The 18221-nt window shown below is 40.3% G+C and overlaps 3 protein-coding genes across 4 annotated transcripts; all 3 read left to right on the forward strand.

Annotated features, from left to right (window-relative positions):
* Positions 1-1841: 1841 nt before the first annotated feature.
* Positions 1842-3790, forward strand: LOC121520691 (36.4 kDa proline-rich protein-like). The gene is made up of 4 exons (XM_041804267.1): positions 1842-2194; positions 2271-2411; positions 2515-2633; positions 2922-3790. The coding sequence occupies exons 1-4, from the start codon at positions 1909-1911 to the stop codon at positions 3744-3746; spliced, it is 1371 nt and encodes a 456-aa protein (XP_041660201.1). The 5' UTR covers positions 1842-1908; the 3' UTR covers positions 3747-3790.
* A 4056-nt stretch (positions 3791-7846) lies between these two features.
* On the forward strand, positions 7847-9799 carry LOC121519626 (proline-rich extensin-like protein EPR1). Its single transcript, XM_041802409.1, has 4 exons — positions 7847-8201; positions 8278-8418; positions 8522-8640; positions 8927-9799. The coding sequence occupies exons 1-4, from the start codon at positions 7916-7918 to the stop codon at positions 9749-9751; spliced, it is 1371 nt and encodes a 456-aa protein (XP_041658343.1). The 5' UTR covers positions 7847-7915; the 3' UTR covers positions 9752-9799.
* Positions 9800-11938: 2139 nt separating this feature from the next.
* On the forward strand, positions 11939-14192 carry LOC121519588 (mucin-2-like). 2 transcript variants are annotated; one of them, XM_041802346.1, is made up of 6 exons: positions 11939-12279; positions 12371-12517; positions 12609-12727; positions 12905-13677; positions 13750-14067; positions 14145-14192. In XM_041802346.1, exons 1-5 carry the CDS (start codon positions 11997-11999, stop codon positions 14030-14032), a joined length of 1605 nt encoding a protein of 534 aa, XP_041658280.1. In that variant the 5' UTR covers positions 11939-11996; the 3' UTR covers positions 14033-14067; positions 14145-14192. The 2 variants fall into 2 exon arrangements, with proteins under 2 accessions (XP_041658280.1, XP_041658279.1); XM_041802345.1 differs by having other exon boundaries at positions 12905-14067.
* Positions 14193-18221: the final 4029 nt, after the last annotated feature.

The following is an 18221-nucleotide window of genomic DNA, read 5'->3' on the forward strand; positions in this document are numbered from 1 at the left end:
TTCAAGTCCAAGCTGATTCAGACAGGAATTCTGAGTCACATGACTCACTTGAAGTCAGGCTGTCTTTTAGTCTGATCGTGCATCATTTGTCACGCAGTGTACAGAGGGACACAATGGTGTACCATAGCCAAACCTGCTTTTCCCAACTGGTTGGATGGAATTCTGGCATATTTGATGTTTTGGTTGTATGACTGCTACTTGTAAATGAGAACAGAGTCACAAACAGATTCCCAACTTTGGGGTATTTTCTCAAACCACTGTGACAGCAGCAGGCATGTCTGATGTACCTTTCCCTATCATAAAAGATAGATAAGATGGTTCAAAGAGCTGCATCTTTTATGTTTATTTATTTCACCTTTATTCAGCCAGGTTAGTCCCATTGAGATCCAAGATCTGGAGTGGAGTGCTTGGTTAGGGACTTACCTGCAGCAGCAGTTTTTTCTGAGCTGGACAATGTCTGTTTATTGAAACACACACAGAGCAACACTCTTTCCATCACAGAAAAGATGTTTTTCCCTCTACTCCCAGTCTGCTTTGGTATGGATTTCCAGGATCTGCTAGCGCAGGATGGATGTCGTTCTAGGAACGCCTAGATTTTATAGGCACCCACATAAAAATGTCTGTATAGTGTCAGAGAAAACAATAGTTGTCACTGATAATGAGCATATATTTATTTTAGTTATTGCTGATGTCTGACTAAAACCTTGTATCTTAATTTTTCATGATTTTAATTTGTTTTTATAAATCAGTGCTATTGTTTCCTTTACATCTGTCAGTGGGCTTTAACCAATTTTAAAGCAGATGCACTTTTTAATACCCTGAAAAGTGTTGATATTGGAGTTAGGAGTCTTTGGCCCAACACCAGCGTTATGTGAGTTACACCTGGCCTAAAGATTTTTTAAAATATTAGAATATGCTGAGTGTGATTCTTTTCAAAGAGCTGATGAATTATGGTGGGGTATTTGGGTATATCTCACATTGGGGTATGTCCTTTAGTCCTGTGGCTTTATTTACATAAAAAGATGCTGTCTAATTTTTTTCCACTCATTATTAATTCTTTGGCAAGGGGGGGGCTTGATGAAATATTTGTCTATTCAGGCTGGTATAAAGGACAAATGCAGGATGCAAGCAGTGGAGGAGCTTCATGGAGGTGCATGTCTCCTTCCCTGCAGTGTGGTGGAGACCAGATGAAGTTCAGAGTAGTGGGACCAGGTGCTTCACAGTTTTTCTTGATTGACAGATGAAACTTGCACTGATAAATATAAAAATAACATAATAGACCTACAATTTGTCTTACTTTTTTTTTTTTTACCAAATTGCAACAATTTTCATCAAATCAACATCAAATTATTCAAATGATCAAATTCAAAATCAAGCACTTTTTTAAAATTCAAATGCACTTCTTTCGCTTCATTTTTTAAATTTACACGAGTTTTTATCACCTCCCATTTATCATGTCATTTTTGTTGACTTCACCATTCAGTGTCTTTGATGGTACATGTCCTGTTCAAATCATGAGTAAGAATGAAAGAAAAAGCTTTCCCTTCAAGCTCTGAACCTTCCTCTGATTAAGAACAGGAGAGTAAAAAGTGAGACGATCAACCCATGTTTTTGCTCTGATATTTGGCTTCTAGATAATAAATATTACTGGAGTATCTGCCTCTGAAAATAAGATACATTGGAAGCTTGGCATTGAAATCCATCATTAGCTCCACCTCCTCCCCTGTTTGTTGACATGGTGATGCCCAGGTGAAATAGATACATGATTAGAGAGCAATCAATCCAACCACCTCGCGCCGTTTCTGATTGGCTGTCGCAGCAGCTGCTGCTGACTTTAAGTGCTGCATTTGAAACAGGGCGAGAGAAGGGGCAACTCCTAGGCTATCCTGTTCCAGGAGTCTTGACAGAATGACGCGAAAAAGGAGAAATGCCTCTGTTTACTTGGCTCTAGTTGTTATTTTCACGTGTTATCTGTCGCAAACGATAGACTGTTACAGGTTGAGGAAAACGGAGAGAGGAGAAGGACGAACCGACGATAACGCACCCAAATCAACAGCCGTCCAGGAGGGGAGAATAGTTTTCGGGAGAGTTCCTGAGAGAGGCTCTGGCTCTGAGCCTCAGGCTTTAAATGGGACCCAAAAATCCTCAGACGTTTCATTAGAAGATGAAACTGCTTATCAAGCAGACTTCACAGGTAAGAAAAAAAATCTTCATGGTATTAAGTGTTCAATGACTATTTGCAGCTTCTCATGAAATATTTGTCTATTCAGGCTGGTATAAAGGGCAAATGCAGGATGCAAGCAGTGGAGGAGCTTCATGGAGGCGCATGTCTCCTTCCCTGCAGTGTGGTGGAGACCAGATGAAGTTCAGAGTAGTGGGACCAGGTGCTTCACAGTTTGCAGTGGAACAAGGTAATTTAAACGAGGTTTAATACCATCAGTGTCTTAGAACAATACAGTAGACCTACAGTTATTTCTACCCATAGCTACAGTTTAACTGAGTTTGTCCACACAGGGCATGCACCTCCATTGCCTCTGTCCCAGGTCCCTCCCTCCTGTGGCTACACCATGCAGAGGAACCCCCTTTCACTTGTGATGTCGGTCCCCTATGATGGCTGCAACATGCTTCAGGAGGTAATGTTTTTTTTTACTGAATATAGCAATTTGCTACTCCACTCATATCCATGGTGGAAGATGTGATCATCCGGGAACTGTTTTAGCTAGTTCAAATATGCAGTTGTCTAGATAAAATTCAATACTTGTGTGACTAAAATGTTAATAATGCTTCTATATATGGTGAAGTCTATTCTGGAGAACTTGTCACATGTCAGTTGCAGGTCTTAGTTTTGTAGCCTAGTTAAAAAAATAATGCAGTTGATGCCTTTTTATGGCTGTCTTACATTCTTTGTTTTTCCTACCAAGGGTGGAAACCATGTGCTTCCAATGCGCTGGCAGGGAATTCCAGTCCTACTCCTGTGTCCTGGAGCAGGTGCTGCACCTAACCATCCTCCAGCACACCCTCAGGTGCCTCTCTCACAACCTGCCAACAAGAATCCCTATGTCTCAGATCCTCAAGTTCCCCAGTATCCCTCCTATCCACACTATCCCCCTCAGTACCCATCAATGCCAGAACCTACGAAGGCACCAACCACCAAGACTAATGCAAAGAAACCTGGCATGCCTCAATTTCCAGTGTACCCACCTTACCTCCCCCATTATCCCAGCTTTCCTTATCCTTTTCCAATGACGACAGCCAAGCCAACTACCTCTGTACCCACCACGACTGCAAAGCCAGCAACGTCAATCCATCCTCCCAAGTTCCCTTACCCATACTTCCCACCATACTACCCTCCCTTTCCATGGCCGTACCCTGGACCTAAACCAACAACTGCGGCACCAACCACAACTACCAAACAAACTACTACCCAGATGACGACAACAAAACCAACAACTAAACCCCAGCCTCCCAGGTTTCCACCATATTTTCCATACCCTCCCTATTATCCATACCCTCCTTTCTTCCCCCCTCTTTACCCTCCCTATCAGCCACAGCCAACTTTGAAGCCACAAACTACAACAAAGCCAGCGACTCCTCCCACCACAACGACAACTCCTACCACAACTACCACTAAGAAGACAGACCCTCCTCGGCCTCCACCACATTTTCATCCACATGCTCACTATCCTCCATATCCATTCATGCCGTTTCCTCCCTATCCAATGCCTTACCCCCGTCGTCCAGTGTAACATGACTAATATGTTGTAAATGTTAGAATAAATGGTTTAGAGTATTCCTTTCTGGTCCTTTGCACTAGTCTCAACTACCTGAAGTTTCATTAGAGGTGGGAGGTTTTCACAATAACTTGACTCGGTCCTCCTGGTATGGAACATGATTTAAATTTGGTGATTTACAAATTAAACTGCACCTGGTCTGCTTTTTTAGTCTTCAAAGACAATGGAATGCACATCTAAAATGGAAGGTGCAAGACTTTAGGCTACATGGTTAACTTTCAGAAAACTGAAGATGTCTGCGTTTAAAGTAAATTTGAGCCTAAAACCTCACCAGGAGGCTGCCATGTTTTGGTTCACACTGGTAGTGTGACATCATTTGGCTAGAGTGCTCCTCGGCTGTTCCCTTTCAGACTGGGAGTCTGTTTTGTTGGGTCTGCTCCAGCACTGTTTGCCGTCTTGGCTTTGTCTCTGCTGTGAAAACCTTGTCATTCTTGCTCAATTTTACCCCAGTAAAACTCCCTATAAGTGAGTTGATTCACTGGAAAGTGGTACTGTGCCAGGAGCCTTTCAAAATAAAAGTGTTATGTATGAACAAGTTATTCCAAAGGAATGTTTAAGCAGGCTTTTACTTTGAAAAGCAAAAGCTGGAATTGTTCTTGTAGTATGTTTGTCTTCACCTGCAACATATTGTAATATATGGAAACGGCCTCAGAAATTGTAGAACTTTGGAGAACAATTTTAGTAAAGACACATTTTAGCTCGTGGCCTTTATCAGGGTCCTCAAACAGATTTCAAACATATTCTACCAGTGTGGATGTACATATTTGCTACAACAAATGACTATCATTTTTCTATTCTGAATAATTACCGATGGAACACAAAAAACAAATTTACAAGACCTCAAATCTAAAATTTTCCAGGCGTGAGCCGTGCATATCATGAGATGCAGCCCTCACTCTGGCTGCTGGAACAGCTGTTTAATGCAGAGTACGCTGAGGAGCACTGTCAGACTATCAGTGCAGACTAAAACATGGCAGCCTCCCAGTGAGCTTCTAAGCTCAAATTCACCAAGAATGCAGATATCTAGTGATTTTTTGTGTTCAGTATACATGAGATACAATTATCTATCCAATAAGGTGAATTTGTCTGATCATGCAGGGTTCCTTTTAATACTTGTTCTTCTTACAGTAAGACTTCCATATATGAAAAAAAAAAATAATAAGGAAGTTTTTTAATGAAATCTTGAAACATGGGTTCTTTCATGCACATTGAGAGTCAAAGGGTTTAACTGTACCGGCCATAAATTGCATTTCAGTCCTCTAAAGAAAATGAACTACCACAGCATCTTCAGTGGGTAATTGTAATGTAGGCCTGCATCTGTTTTACAACTGTAACTCTCTTTACTATCCTGAAAAGTTTATCTTGAAGACCAACTCCTTATCTTTGAGACAGCATTTTACAAAATAAACAAAGAATTTTTGGACTGAGTTTTAAACTGTTTTACTTACGCAACCCACCCATTTTCAACACATTTCAGTAGTTGCTTCAATGTGACTTTAGAGCTGCTTCCTCTGCTTTGTTGTGGTGAAAGAAAAAGCCCCCTGGTAAACCATTTTATCACAACAGGAGACCAGTGTGGTTTTCATGTTGTTTATTCCAGCCAAATGACAAGATTGTTTCTTAATGTTCTTTGCAAATATAAGCTGATACCTTGCTTATGTATGTCAAAATTGTGGAGCCTAAATAAAACATTGAGGTTAGAATACATTTGTGACTTCTGTGGGTCTTAATGTACATATTATTTTTGTATTAAAAGTTTCCAAGTGATGAGTCATTTCACAGTAAAAAAAAAAAAAACCTAACTAAAAAGTGGAAGGTAGTAGCTTCAATATGAGCCTCTTAGCTAGCTAAATAGATTTCAGGGTTTTTAACAACAATCAAAAACTAATTTATTCTTGCTAGCTTTTGATGAGTACTTCATATTTTTGATTATTTATTTAGTTAAATATCACTGTTGTTTTGTTTCCTACTTTGAACCCCTTAACAACCCCACCAAGAAAAAAGCTGCAGAAATTTTTGTTTGCTTGCATTTTTTATACCCTTAGGGCAGGGGTGGGCAACTAAGTTTGGCCTCGGGCCAAATTTTTTTCTGACCAACTCAATGGCGGGCCAAAATTACATCTTCATCAGGTAAAATCTGTCTTTTCTACTAAAAAAATACTTTTTCTTCTCATCTATACTATTATAATTGTACAAAAATGTGATTTAATTAAGTTACTTATTTAAAATCAATGAATTTGCTACAGGCTGTTATTATGTATTTATTTGATCTTTGAGCCAAGCTTGTTATTTGTTTTAATTCAATGAAACCGATTTTGCACTTTGTCTGTTACAGTGGCACACCGAGTGCGATTTTTCTTTTTTTCTCCTTTTTCTCAGAGCACACATGTGCCAATTAAGTTCCTACCTCAAGCCAGTGTGCGTCTGAAGTCAAGCAGATGCTGCTTTATTTTATTTTATCATATTTTGTCACGACTTTTGAATTAATGTTCTGAAATCTGTGTGGAATTGTCGTTTTTATGGTAGCAAATATATGCATTTTTTAATCAGTTTTTTAATCAATGTCATCTGGTGGGCCAGGTATTATTGGCGGTGGGCCAATTTTGGCCCGCGGGCTGCCAGTTGCCTACCACTGTCTTAGGGCCTCAATAACAATAATCAGGTTTTGATTTTTTTCATAGACCCCTCAGTTTTTCAGATATAAGCCTCTACTAAACGGTCAAGATGTCGTGTCATAATAAAAGCACTAAAATGCCTACCAACACCAAAAACACAGCAGATTAAATAGCTATGTTTTCAAAAAATTCAAAACACTTGTTTTTGAAAAATAGGTCCCATTTTTTGGTATCATACCTAAAAATATTATATGTTTATAGTAAAAAAAAAAAGGAAAACCTTGCAAAACTCAGTAAAATATCATATTTCTGCCCTTTTAATGGCAACACATCTTACATGCGTAGTGGTACAGCGCAAACAACTTTGTTGTACACAGAGCCACTTCTGATCGTATGCTACAATAACCAAGTATTTTTGCATTCAAGCTCTTTTACGTTTATTTATTTCACCTTTATTCAGCCAGATTAGTCCCATTAAAATCAGAGAGACCTGACCCACCATGTGAACCATGGGAGTGATTTTCCTTTTCCTGTTTAGTGTTATTAATCAAACCTCAGAATTAAGGAATCTTTTCTTTACACCCCTTAGTCAAAGACACAACTACTGCATGCTGTCAAAACTTGAACATTTAACTTTTTTTTCAATTGTGATTAATGGTATGATTTCTTGTCCCTTTCAACACACTGTGGTTAAGCCGTGCCAGCATCTCCCTGCAGCCACAGTGATAAAAAGATGTCCATCGCTGCACTTAATGTCTCCTTTCACATTAAAAACTCACAGACAGCTCAGTGGACAAGTCAAAAGTCATTTGCACCTTGAGTTATCAAACATTGAACTTTTTAATTTTTTTTCATCCATAGCAAGTTCCTTTTGCCGTGGTTAAGTTCATGTTAAAATCTTTGATCCACCAATAAAAGCATGTCTATATCGAATTAGAAAAGCAATCACCCTTTGTTTAAGACAGTAGAAAAACCTAAAATGACACAAAAATGACTCTGAATGCAGTCATTTTTGAATTCACGTGTTTTTATCACCTCCCATTTATCATGTATTTTTTACCTTCACCTTCATACACAGACCACAGTGTCTTTGATGGCAAATATATGTTCAAATGATGAGTAAGAATAAAAGACATAACTTTCTCTTCAAGCTCTGAACCTTCCTCTGATTAAGAACAGGAGAGTAAAAAGTGAGACGATCAACCCATGTTTTTGCTCTGATATTTGGCTTCTAGATAATAAATATTACTGGAATATCTGCCTCTGAAAATAAGATACATTGGAAGCTTGGCATTGAAATCCATCATTAGCTCCACTTCCTCCCCTGTTTGTTGACATGGTGATGCCCAGGTGAAATAGATACATGATTAGAGAGCAACCAATCCAACCACCTCGCGCCGTTTCCGATTGGCTGTCGCAGCAGCTGCTGCTGACTTTAAGTGCTGCATTTGAAACAGGGCGAGAGAAGGGGCAACTCCTAGGCTATCCTGTTCCAGGAGTCTTGACAGAATGACGCGAAAAAGGAGAAATGCCTCTGTTTACTTGGCTCTAGTTGTTATTTTCACGTGTTATCTGTCGCAAACGATAGACTGTTACAGGTTGAGGAAAACGGAGAGAGGAGAAGGACGAACCGACGATAACGCACCCAAATCAACAGCCGTCCAGGAGGGGAGAATAGTTTTCGGGAGAGTTTTTGAGAGAGGCTCTGGCTCTGAGCCTCAGGCTTTAAATGGGACCCAAAAATCCTCAGACGTTTCATCAGAAGATGAAACTGCTTATCAAGCAGACTTCACAGGTAAGAAAAAAAATCTTCATGGTATTGAGTGTTCAATGACTATTTGCGGCTTCTCATGAAATATTTGCCTATTCAGGCTGGTATAAAGGACAAATGCAGGATGCAAGCAGTGGAGGAGCTTCATGGAGGCGCATGTCTCCTTCCCTGCAGTGTGGTGGAGACCAGATGAAGTTCAGAGTAGTGGGACCAGGTGCTTCACAGTTTGCAGTGGAACAAGGTAATTTAAACGAGGTTTAATACCATCAGTGTCTTAGAACAATACAGTAGACCTACAGTTATTTCTACACATGACTACAGTTTAAATGAGTTTGTCCACACAGGGCATGCACCTCCACTGCCTCTGTCCCAGGTCCCTCCCTCCTGTGGCTACACCATGCAGAAGAACCCCCTTTCACTTGTGATGTCGGTCCCCTATGATGGCTGCAACATGCTTCAGGAGGTAATGTTTTTTACTGAATATAGCAATTTGCTACTCCACTCATATCCATGGTGGAAGATGTGATCATCCGGGAACTGTTTTAGCTAGTTCAAATATGCAGTTGTCTAGATAAAATTCAATACTTGTGTGACTAAAATGTTAATAATGCTTCTATATATGGTGAAGTCTATTCTGGAGAACTTGTCACATGTCAGTTGAAGGTCTTAGTTTTGTAGCCTAGTTTAAAAAAATAATGCAGTTGATGCCTTTTTATGGCTGTCTTACATTCTTTGTTTTTCCTACCAAGGGTGGAAACCATGTGCTTCCAATGCGCTGGCAGGGAATTCCAGTCCTACTCCTGTGTCCTGGAGCAGGTGCTGCACCTAACCATCCTCCATCACACCCTCAGGTGCCTCTCTCACAACCTGCCAACAAGAATCCCTATGTCTCAGATCCTCAAGTTCCCCAGTATCCCTCCCATCCACACTATCCCCCTCAGTACCCATCAATGCCAGAACCTACGAAGGCCCCAACCACCAAGACTAATGTAAAGAAACCTGGCATGCCTCAATTTCCAGTGTACCCACCTTACCTCCCCCATTATCCCAGCTTTCCTTATCCTTTTCCAATGACGACAGCCAAGCCGACTACCTCTGTACCCACCACGACTGCAAAGCCAGCAACGTCAATCCATCCTCCCAAGTTCCCTTACCCATACTTCCCACCATACTACCCTCCCTTTCCATGGCCGTACCCTGGACCTAAACCAACAACTGCGGCACCAACCACAACTACCAAACAAACTACTACCCAGATGACGACAACAAAACCAACAACTAAACCCCAGCCTCCCAGGTTTCCACCATATTTTCCATACCCTCCCTATTATCCATACCCTCCTTTCTTCCCCCCTCTTTACCCTCCCTATCAGCCACAGCCAACTTTGAAGCCACAAACTACAACAAAGCCAACGACTCCTCCCACCACAACGACGACTATCACAACAACCACCACTAAGAAGACAGACCCCCCTCGGCCTCCACCACATTTTCATCCACATGTTCACTATCCTCCATATCCATTCATGCCATTTCCTCCCTATCCAATGCCTTACCCCCGTCGTCCAGTGTAACATGCTAAATGTATTCAAAATGACATCTCAAATAAATTGTTTAAAGAACATGGGCACCATCTGATCTTTTGCATTTCCCATTGTCAATTTAACGATTTAAGTTCCTGCAGTGTCTACGTAAGCATGGTGGAAAAAGGTAGACGTTCTACAGGAAACTTATTGTGTCTAATGGATGCCTAATTCTACATGCTACAGCTAAAAAAAAAAAAAAATAGCTGGATTAATTTGTTACTGAAGTTTCTGATTTTGTTAAGTGATACATTGGGAGAAACTGTCTGGTAGACCTGGAATTGAGCAAATGAGTCCCTGGGATGATTTAGGGTTTTTGTCAAGTTAATTCCTTCAACTCTAAAACTGACATTTGAGACTACCAATCTGCTGTCCCCATGGTCTAACCATTTGAGCGGAGTCTGAAATTCAAAATTGGCACCATCCATGAAGCTGAGCTTGTATTAATATCTGGCAAAAGGAGATTTCTATTGATTCTGAAACTATCATCCTTCAGTAGTATTTCTTTATCCTCAGATACCTTGGAGGTTGCTGTTCTTGGATACCTTCCTGTAAGCAGATCTTAAATGGAACCCTTCATAATCAGACAAATTCACCTTATTGGATAGATATTTGTACCGCTGTACATTGGAAAAAAAAATTCACTAGATATCTGCATGCTTTGTAAATTTGAGCTTAAACCCATGAGGAGGCCGCCATGTTTCGGTCTGTACAGGTAGTGTGACATGATTTGGCCAGATCCTCCTCAGCGTACTTTGACTTAACCAGCTGTTTCAGACTGGCAACCCACAAGCTGATACGCACTTCTCACAAACTTTGATTTTTTGCTGTGCATCATGAGCAGTTGTCAGTCAAAATAGACAGGAAAATGATGTTGAGAGCCATATTTACGTTGTAGCAAATATGTACATCTACACTGGTGGATTATGTTTGAAATCTGTTAAAAAACCTGATGAAGGCCACAAACTAAATGTGTCTAATAAAGCTGTTCTCCAAACTGCTACTAAATTTATTTAAGAATCTTTCTTTTTCCACACTGTGCAATATGGCAGGTAAAGATAAACACAGTGCGAAATACTTCTAGTTTGTGCATTTCAAAGTAAAATTACGCTGCAGTGTTTCGTTTGGAGCAAGTCCCTCATTTGGACATAATGCTTTTATTTTGAAAAGCTCCTGGCAGGGTTTCACTGAACACTGAATCAAGATACTTGTAGGGAGATATATTGGAGTAAAACTTACGGAGAATGACAGGGTTTTGACAGCGGGGGCGGGGACAGAGCCAGCAAGCGTGCTGTAGCAGACATGTGCAGCTGATTCTAGCAGCAAAATAGAACTCTCCGGCCAAATGACGTCACACTACCAGCAGTGACCAGAACATGGCGCAGCTTGGTGAGCTTATAAGCTCAAATTTTCCCCTTCTCTCTCCCATCTAATGAGCTGTCATTGCTAGCAGAAAAAAACAAACATACAAGGTGTTCAGCAGAACTTTAATATGAACACATTCTTGGTGTATTTGCATACTTTTTCATTTTCTTTGAATGTATTATTGTTATTTTTCATTACAGATCCTCAAATCCACACTTGTTTTTAGAACTGAAATTGGTTCCTTTTTGCCTTTTAATTTTCTTACATTTTTAAAAATATAATTACCGCATCATTTATACATATTTTGTTTTAGTAGAATTAATCGGGTATACTCAACCAATAGAGATTAAATATATGGGGAGTTTTGTGACTCCTATTAGATGTAAATTATTTCCACTATGGCTGGACTAAAACTGCAGGCTTATGTTGGGCCCTTATGTGTTGTTCTTGAGTGCTCATCTACATCTATAGACAGGTATTATATTGGAAGGGCAGCAATAACAAGCACGGCTGGCAAAAATATCCGACAGTAACTTGTCTTTCTTATAATAAACAATGAAAAGATATATAACATCCAAATAAAACACCAGTTGAGGGACTTTTTAAACATATTTTAGACATCAAAACCCCACATCACTGAACAATAACTAAATACCTCAAATACTTATTGCAAAGTAGCCACCTTATCAAACACAACCCTGCACATTTGACCAAGGATGTTTAATTATGCATCAAAGGTGCTTAATCAGAACACCTGTTGCCACAGGTGGTTGTATTTGACCAGCTGATTAGTCTCTGTATTTAAAACTGTGACTCTGCTTCTGCTCCACAGAGAGTTGCGCTCCGTCTGCTCTGAGTGTGTGGCTCCGGTATGGCAGGTGAAGATGGAAAGGGATGCAGGTCACCTGAAACTGTGGCAGTCATATTAGTCCTGTGCACTTTGGTGCAAAGTTTCTCTTGTTTTAGCTTCTTTGGCTTGAGTGAAAAAGGAAAGCAGGAAAATGAAGTAATTGAGGCCACAGTGATAAATGTGAGAACTGGAAGAATTGTCTTTGGTGGAAAAAAGCTGAACTTCAAGTCTGAGTCGGCCTCTGCTGCTGCTACAGAAAAAAATGGACTGGTGCCTGTTGAATCCAGTAAATCAGATGGCACAGGTGAGCTTCTTTATCTGTGTGTGAATGCAGTAATGAAGTCAAAAGCTGTGGTCTATCTTACTTCATGTTTGCACTTCTTCACCTTTTCAAGGGATGCTGGAGCGGACAACACTCCTGGAGGAAAACATGACTAATGAAGTAGCATGGCAGCACTTAAATCCTTCTCTGCAATGTGGTCAAAAGAAAATGAAGTTCAGAGCCATGGGACCTGGAGCTGCTGACTTACAGCTCAACATGGGTATTGACATGAATTTTAACTTGAATGTCACTTTATTAGAACAGTTGGCACAGGACAAGCTAACATGGATTTAATTCTGTCTCCCTCTTAGGCAATGCCTCCCCCATGCCTCTGATACAAGTACCTAAAACCTGTGGCTACTTCATAAAACAAAATGCTCTGGGCCTTGTACTGGTAGTTCCGTTTAATGGCTGTAATGTTATACAAAAGGTATACTTTATCCTCTGATTTGATGAAATGGCAGATGAAAGTGTACATAGAAAGGCTATAGCTTTTATCTAATTATGGTTGTGGTTCTGGGAGAGCTGGTTTAATTAGGTGGAACAAAGTAAAGTTAAAGAAACTGTGACAAAGATATACTTACCATGTGTATCATCTTTATTTTAGGATGGACATTACATGTTGCCAGTGACTTGGCACGACACTCCAGTCACATTCACCTGCCCTGAGCCAACTTCTGCTTCACCACCTGCTAACCCCAAATCTCTTCAAAAGCCCCAGACACTTCGCTCCCCTCTCAAACCCTCAAGCCTGAATCGTTTTAAACGGCACACAAACTATCCCCTGTCTATGTATGACCCATATTCATATTTTCATCACTACTATAGCATGTACATGACGACGACTCCGGCTCCAACTACTACCACCGCCAAGCCTGACACAACCACAGCAACAACTACTGCCCCCACAAAGACAACTAAGCCATCTGCTGCCTATCCTTACTACTACCCCTACTACCCTTATTACCCGTACTATCCGTACTATCCTCTCCCACGTCCCCCAGTGACAACCACTGCACCACCGACTTCTGCACTGCCAACCACCATCACTGGACCTACCACCACTGTATCAGCAACAACCACCAAGACTACTGTCAAACCACCACCTCCCTATTACCCACCATATTTTCCTTACTATCCCTACTACCCACCACCCGGACATCCTTTGCCCCAACTCCCTAATAATGCAGACATTTACTATTACCCTTTAATCCAACACTTCTACGGAAACCCCCCAGGCATTCAAACAACTAAGCCACCAACTACAACTGCCAAACCAGGTTTGACTTCCACACAGAGTGCTGCTACAACGACGAAGAAGCCTACAACGACGAAGAAGCCTACAACGACGAAGAAGCCTACAACGACGAAGAAGCCTACTACTACGAAGAAGCCTACTACTACAAAGAAGCCTACTACTACGAAGAAGCCTACTACTACGAAGAAGCCTACTACTGCCTCCCCTACAACTGCTCAAACCACAAAGCCTGGCTCAGGCACCTATCCGGGTCCAATGAGTCCATTCGTGCCTTACTACTTGAACCCCTTCCAGCCGTATGTTTCATATAAATCCAAAAAGGCAGGCAAATACCCAGATGATCTGAAGTTGATGCCTCATACTAGCTACAAATCTGGACCCCAGCCTCGTGCAAATCCACACCCGGGCTTCAACTACTGGGAACCTGTGCCCTGGTATCCCCACTCAACAGGCCAAATCAACCCTCTGTTACAGTAGGAAAAGTCTTAGCTGAAAGAGAACCAACTTCAAAGGTAAGCCTCACTTCAAGTTTGTTTGAAGTAATGTGACTTTTAGTATGGTGTCTTAATCAGGTTTTTTTTTCTTTCAGGATCTGGTGTCTACTATACTGTGCATTCAATAAACATTTTAATCAATACTTGGTCTTACTTGTATTTGTCTAAACTTTCATGTTATACAATGAATGTTGCAGCCAGTGGCAGGACAAATCACAATTTCATAGGACTGGTTTATAATGAGTGCATTTCCTGGCTTCTGATTTCCTTTAAAAAAACTGGGACTGAAATGTAGGCAGAAATTACTAATGCACAAACTGACTTGAAATACGTAATAAGCAACTATATTGGCATCATGATTTATGCAGTCAATTGTCAAGCTGGGCATTAGAGAATTAAAGCTTGTGCCAGAAAATTCTGAATGATCACTGCTGAGTCAAGCCTTGGAAGAATGGTGAACAATCATGTGCTGTTATGTCTGGTTTTGTTTGTTTTTGTGCTAATTTAAACACGTTCTCTGCACATGCACAGGATCTTATTGCTCAATGGCAAAGTCTGCATGTAGATCGTTATTTTTAAAAACTGTTTTGTTTTGACCTTTTGAACACATGGAAAAAGGGCTTTGGTCATTGAAGGTCATAGAAAATGCACCTTTTGGATAAATCTTGACTTTAAACTTCATACACAACTTTTCTGTTTTCACTTGTGTGAATTATTTTTAACCAGCAATAGTGGACTTGGCTAAACTTGTGCTGGTGTTAATGTTACTATGTGGACTTTTAACATGCATACATAAGCAGTTGCTCTCCCACCATGTTGAACAGATGTCTGAATATACTAGAGGTCACTGATGCTTCATACAGTACTCTAAAAATGCAAACCCGCTGCAAACGTCTGATATTGCACAAGCCCTGGTTTGGGTTGGTGGGCCAACTATGAAAATGAAACAGTCACGGCAGAGGATGGAGAATTTTTGCATGACCATGCTACAGCTCTAACCAAACAGTGAAGAACAGACTACATATTGGCATGCTCTTTTTGGAATGCAACACTGGGTTGTTGCATTTTCATGTGGATGTCTATGTATTGTGTGTTTAGGTTAAAAAAAAAACTTATTTAGCCTTTTGATAAAACAAGGTTGACATCAAGTACAGTGAAAAAAACAAGACAAAGGGTCAAGGTCTTGGATTGGACCAGGGTAAAGGGCAAGAAATTTGCCTCACTCAATTGAATTGTTGCACAAAAGCTTGTATACAGAGATATATATGCCCATATACCCATATCCAAATACATGCATACCATCATTAAAGCATTTTAATTGGCTAAATATAGATTTTTTCCCTCACCATTTCTCTCCTATCTTTTTGGAGTTGTATAGAGTAGGTCAATTGTTCCAAAAGATACAACTGTTTAACAATGCTAACAAGGAGGCAAGCAGTTGGACAGTTTTTCTGTACCCAGCACTTTGTAATGGCCTTTTTTGCTAGCTGCGAGAAAGATTTTTCGGAGGAAATAGGGATGTAACTGTTGTACTGATAGTGATGCCCAAGATTTCTGAAATAATTGTTGGCACCTCCTTCCAGAAAGGCTGAATGAGAGGACAGGTCCAAAACGCATGAACATGGTCAACTTCATGGTTTGGGATTATTTCTGAAAACAGGTGTATACGAGACCTAATGAAGCTGCCAAATGCTGACTGGTTGCAGGCCCTATGTGAATGCCAGTAGATGAAATCAACTATTGTTGTGAGGAGGCAGTGCAGAGAAGGACATTTGAGAGCAAATTTTAAACTACACAATTAATCTGATTTTGTTTAAATCTTTGTCCTGTCCAAATATAAAACTGTTATTTTTTTTTTCTGCTAACCCCCCCTAACTTCCTTCCATACACACTCACACGGCACATACACATCCCCATTCTGTCCGTTCCTATATATTTCCACATGGTGCTCTTTCCTCTGGGCACCCAGTGACGATGGACACACACACAAATCTACACACATCACTGAAACTACGCCGCACGTGACAACACAGAGACGTGTAAGCAAGGATGCATGCCTATATTTATTCCATTTCATTTACTTCAGTTCTTCGATGTTAGCTGGCTGAAATTATGGAGCACTGAGGATATAGAAAGGAATATTCTGCAGAGGACCAAGAAATCCTAAAATCCACTATTTCAGAGGTCATCACATTTCTTTGTTCAGCATGGAAGAAGGCTGTCCTTTTACTTAACTCTGTTTCATTATAAGTGTTGAAACTGAATTAAAATATTATGAGGAGCAGTTTGCACTCTTCAATGAAGGTGAGTTGTATTTATATAACATGTATAAATTTTGCCTCATTATTTTACAGCTGGATGAAATTTAATTCAAATAGGATATGTTAAATAATGTCAAAATTTGATTTGTTTCATATCTCTTCACAGAGACAGGCAGGAAAAAGCATGATACAAACATAAACCAAGGCTAGCTAACAGTGTGTTAATTTTTAAGAAATGATTCATAGATTTAAAAAGGATAGAATCTAAAGTTTAAGCCAACCCTTTAGTTAAATCTGTGTATTTCTGTCTGTACTATCACAGGGGATAATAAAGATAAACTGAAGAAACTGCCATACACAGCATTCATTCTGCTGTCTGAATATCTTTATTTCATCTGTGGTCATAATCCCTGTCAGGCTATCAAGTCCTGCCTCCATCACTAACGTTTGCTCCACTCACTCCATACTGCTTTTCATCATGGATGACTATGATGTAGACATGGATGAGGAAGAGGACGGAGATGTATTCATGAGAAAGACCACAGGTGGACATTGGTGGGAGGAATGTGAAAATGATGGCACACAAAACCAGAAAGGAGGAAGAGGCTACATGGTTAACAGCCGCAGTTGGGCTGAAGAGCTCCAAGATATCTTCACACCACAGGCAGAGGACTGTTACAGCAGAGGTCGAAGCAGACTGTCCAGCATCTCTGTGAGTGATTGTCTTTCTCTGTCCTCTCCAACCGGGTTGCACAAGCACTGAACTACTTCTTCTGATTCCTGTTGTTCTGAAAAAGTCTGCTGAACCTTTGAAATCTACAAAAACAGAGTGAGACAGGATAAGGTAGAGAGTGAGTGGTACTTTAGCATATATCCCCAAATAACAAAAATGCAACAAGTGAAATTTGTAAGTTATCAGAAATTGAAAACATAAAAATATTTATGCATTAAAAACATGCTCAATTTGACCATGTATACTTTATTTCCAGGGATGGAAAGGGACCAATTACATTACTCTTGTTGCAATAAATGATTTGCTTTGTTGTGTATTTGTAATACTTTACTGGGTAGTTTTTAATATGAGTATTTATAGTACCAGCCAGTTTTTGCCAGTTTTTGGCTTGCGCTTCCACATGACTGTCAGTAGCACTTAGCAAATGAAATTTGCTGTTGTATTGCACTTTATTACGAAGGGGTTGGGGGGGTCCTGGGAGCCAGCTGCCAGCTGGACCCATGGAGGTTGGCAAAACATGGTCCATTGTAAAGTTAAGCTTTAACAACCTCCTTTTATTTTATCCTGAATATCAACCATTCTCATTAAAGCAACAAACATACACATTTATTCATAAGCGCTTCAGTAACCTGTTTAAAAACGCAAGAGCCCTTTCTTAGAAGTGAATAAGCCTTTTTTCATTAAAGTTGACTGCATGGAAAGGCCAGTTGAACTGAACCAATCTTAGACTTCATAGCTACGCCATGAAAAAAATCAGGATACCAAAAAACAAAGAAATTGAGGCAACTTCCTAGGGAACATTTGAACACATGCAGCAATAACTTCTTATCATACTTTTCAGCTTTAAACAGAGGCAAATGCAAGCCAGGAGGCTTGTACTATTGATCCAATATTCATGTGTTTATGTTAATAAATCCCACCTGGGGAGGGCCCTTTCACAGGGCTTTTCAGGGGCCACGCCAATTCTGTGTGCAGGCCAGGAGGTAATACATGAAAATTATGTATAAATAGGCCTTAGAGAAATGAAAATAGGCTGCAATGCTGAGGTTTTCTACTGTTAGATACTGATGAAGGATGAAAGATGATTCAAAAAGCTTTGCTGTCTAATCCCAGAGCTGCACTGTGACACAGCGCTGTGGGAACTGAGTGCAAGTATGTCTGTGTGTGTGTATTTGTGC

This window comes from Cheilinus undulatus, linkage group 13, assembly GCF_018320785.1.
Source record: "Cheilinus undulatus linkage group 13, ASM1832078v1, whole genome shotgun sequence".
In the NCBI taxonomy this organism is placed as follows: Eukaryota; Metazoa; Chordata; class Actinopteri; order Labriformes; family Labridae; genus Cheilinus; species Cheilinus undulatus.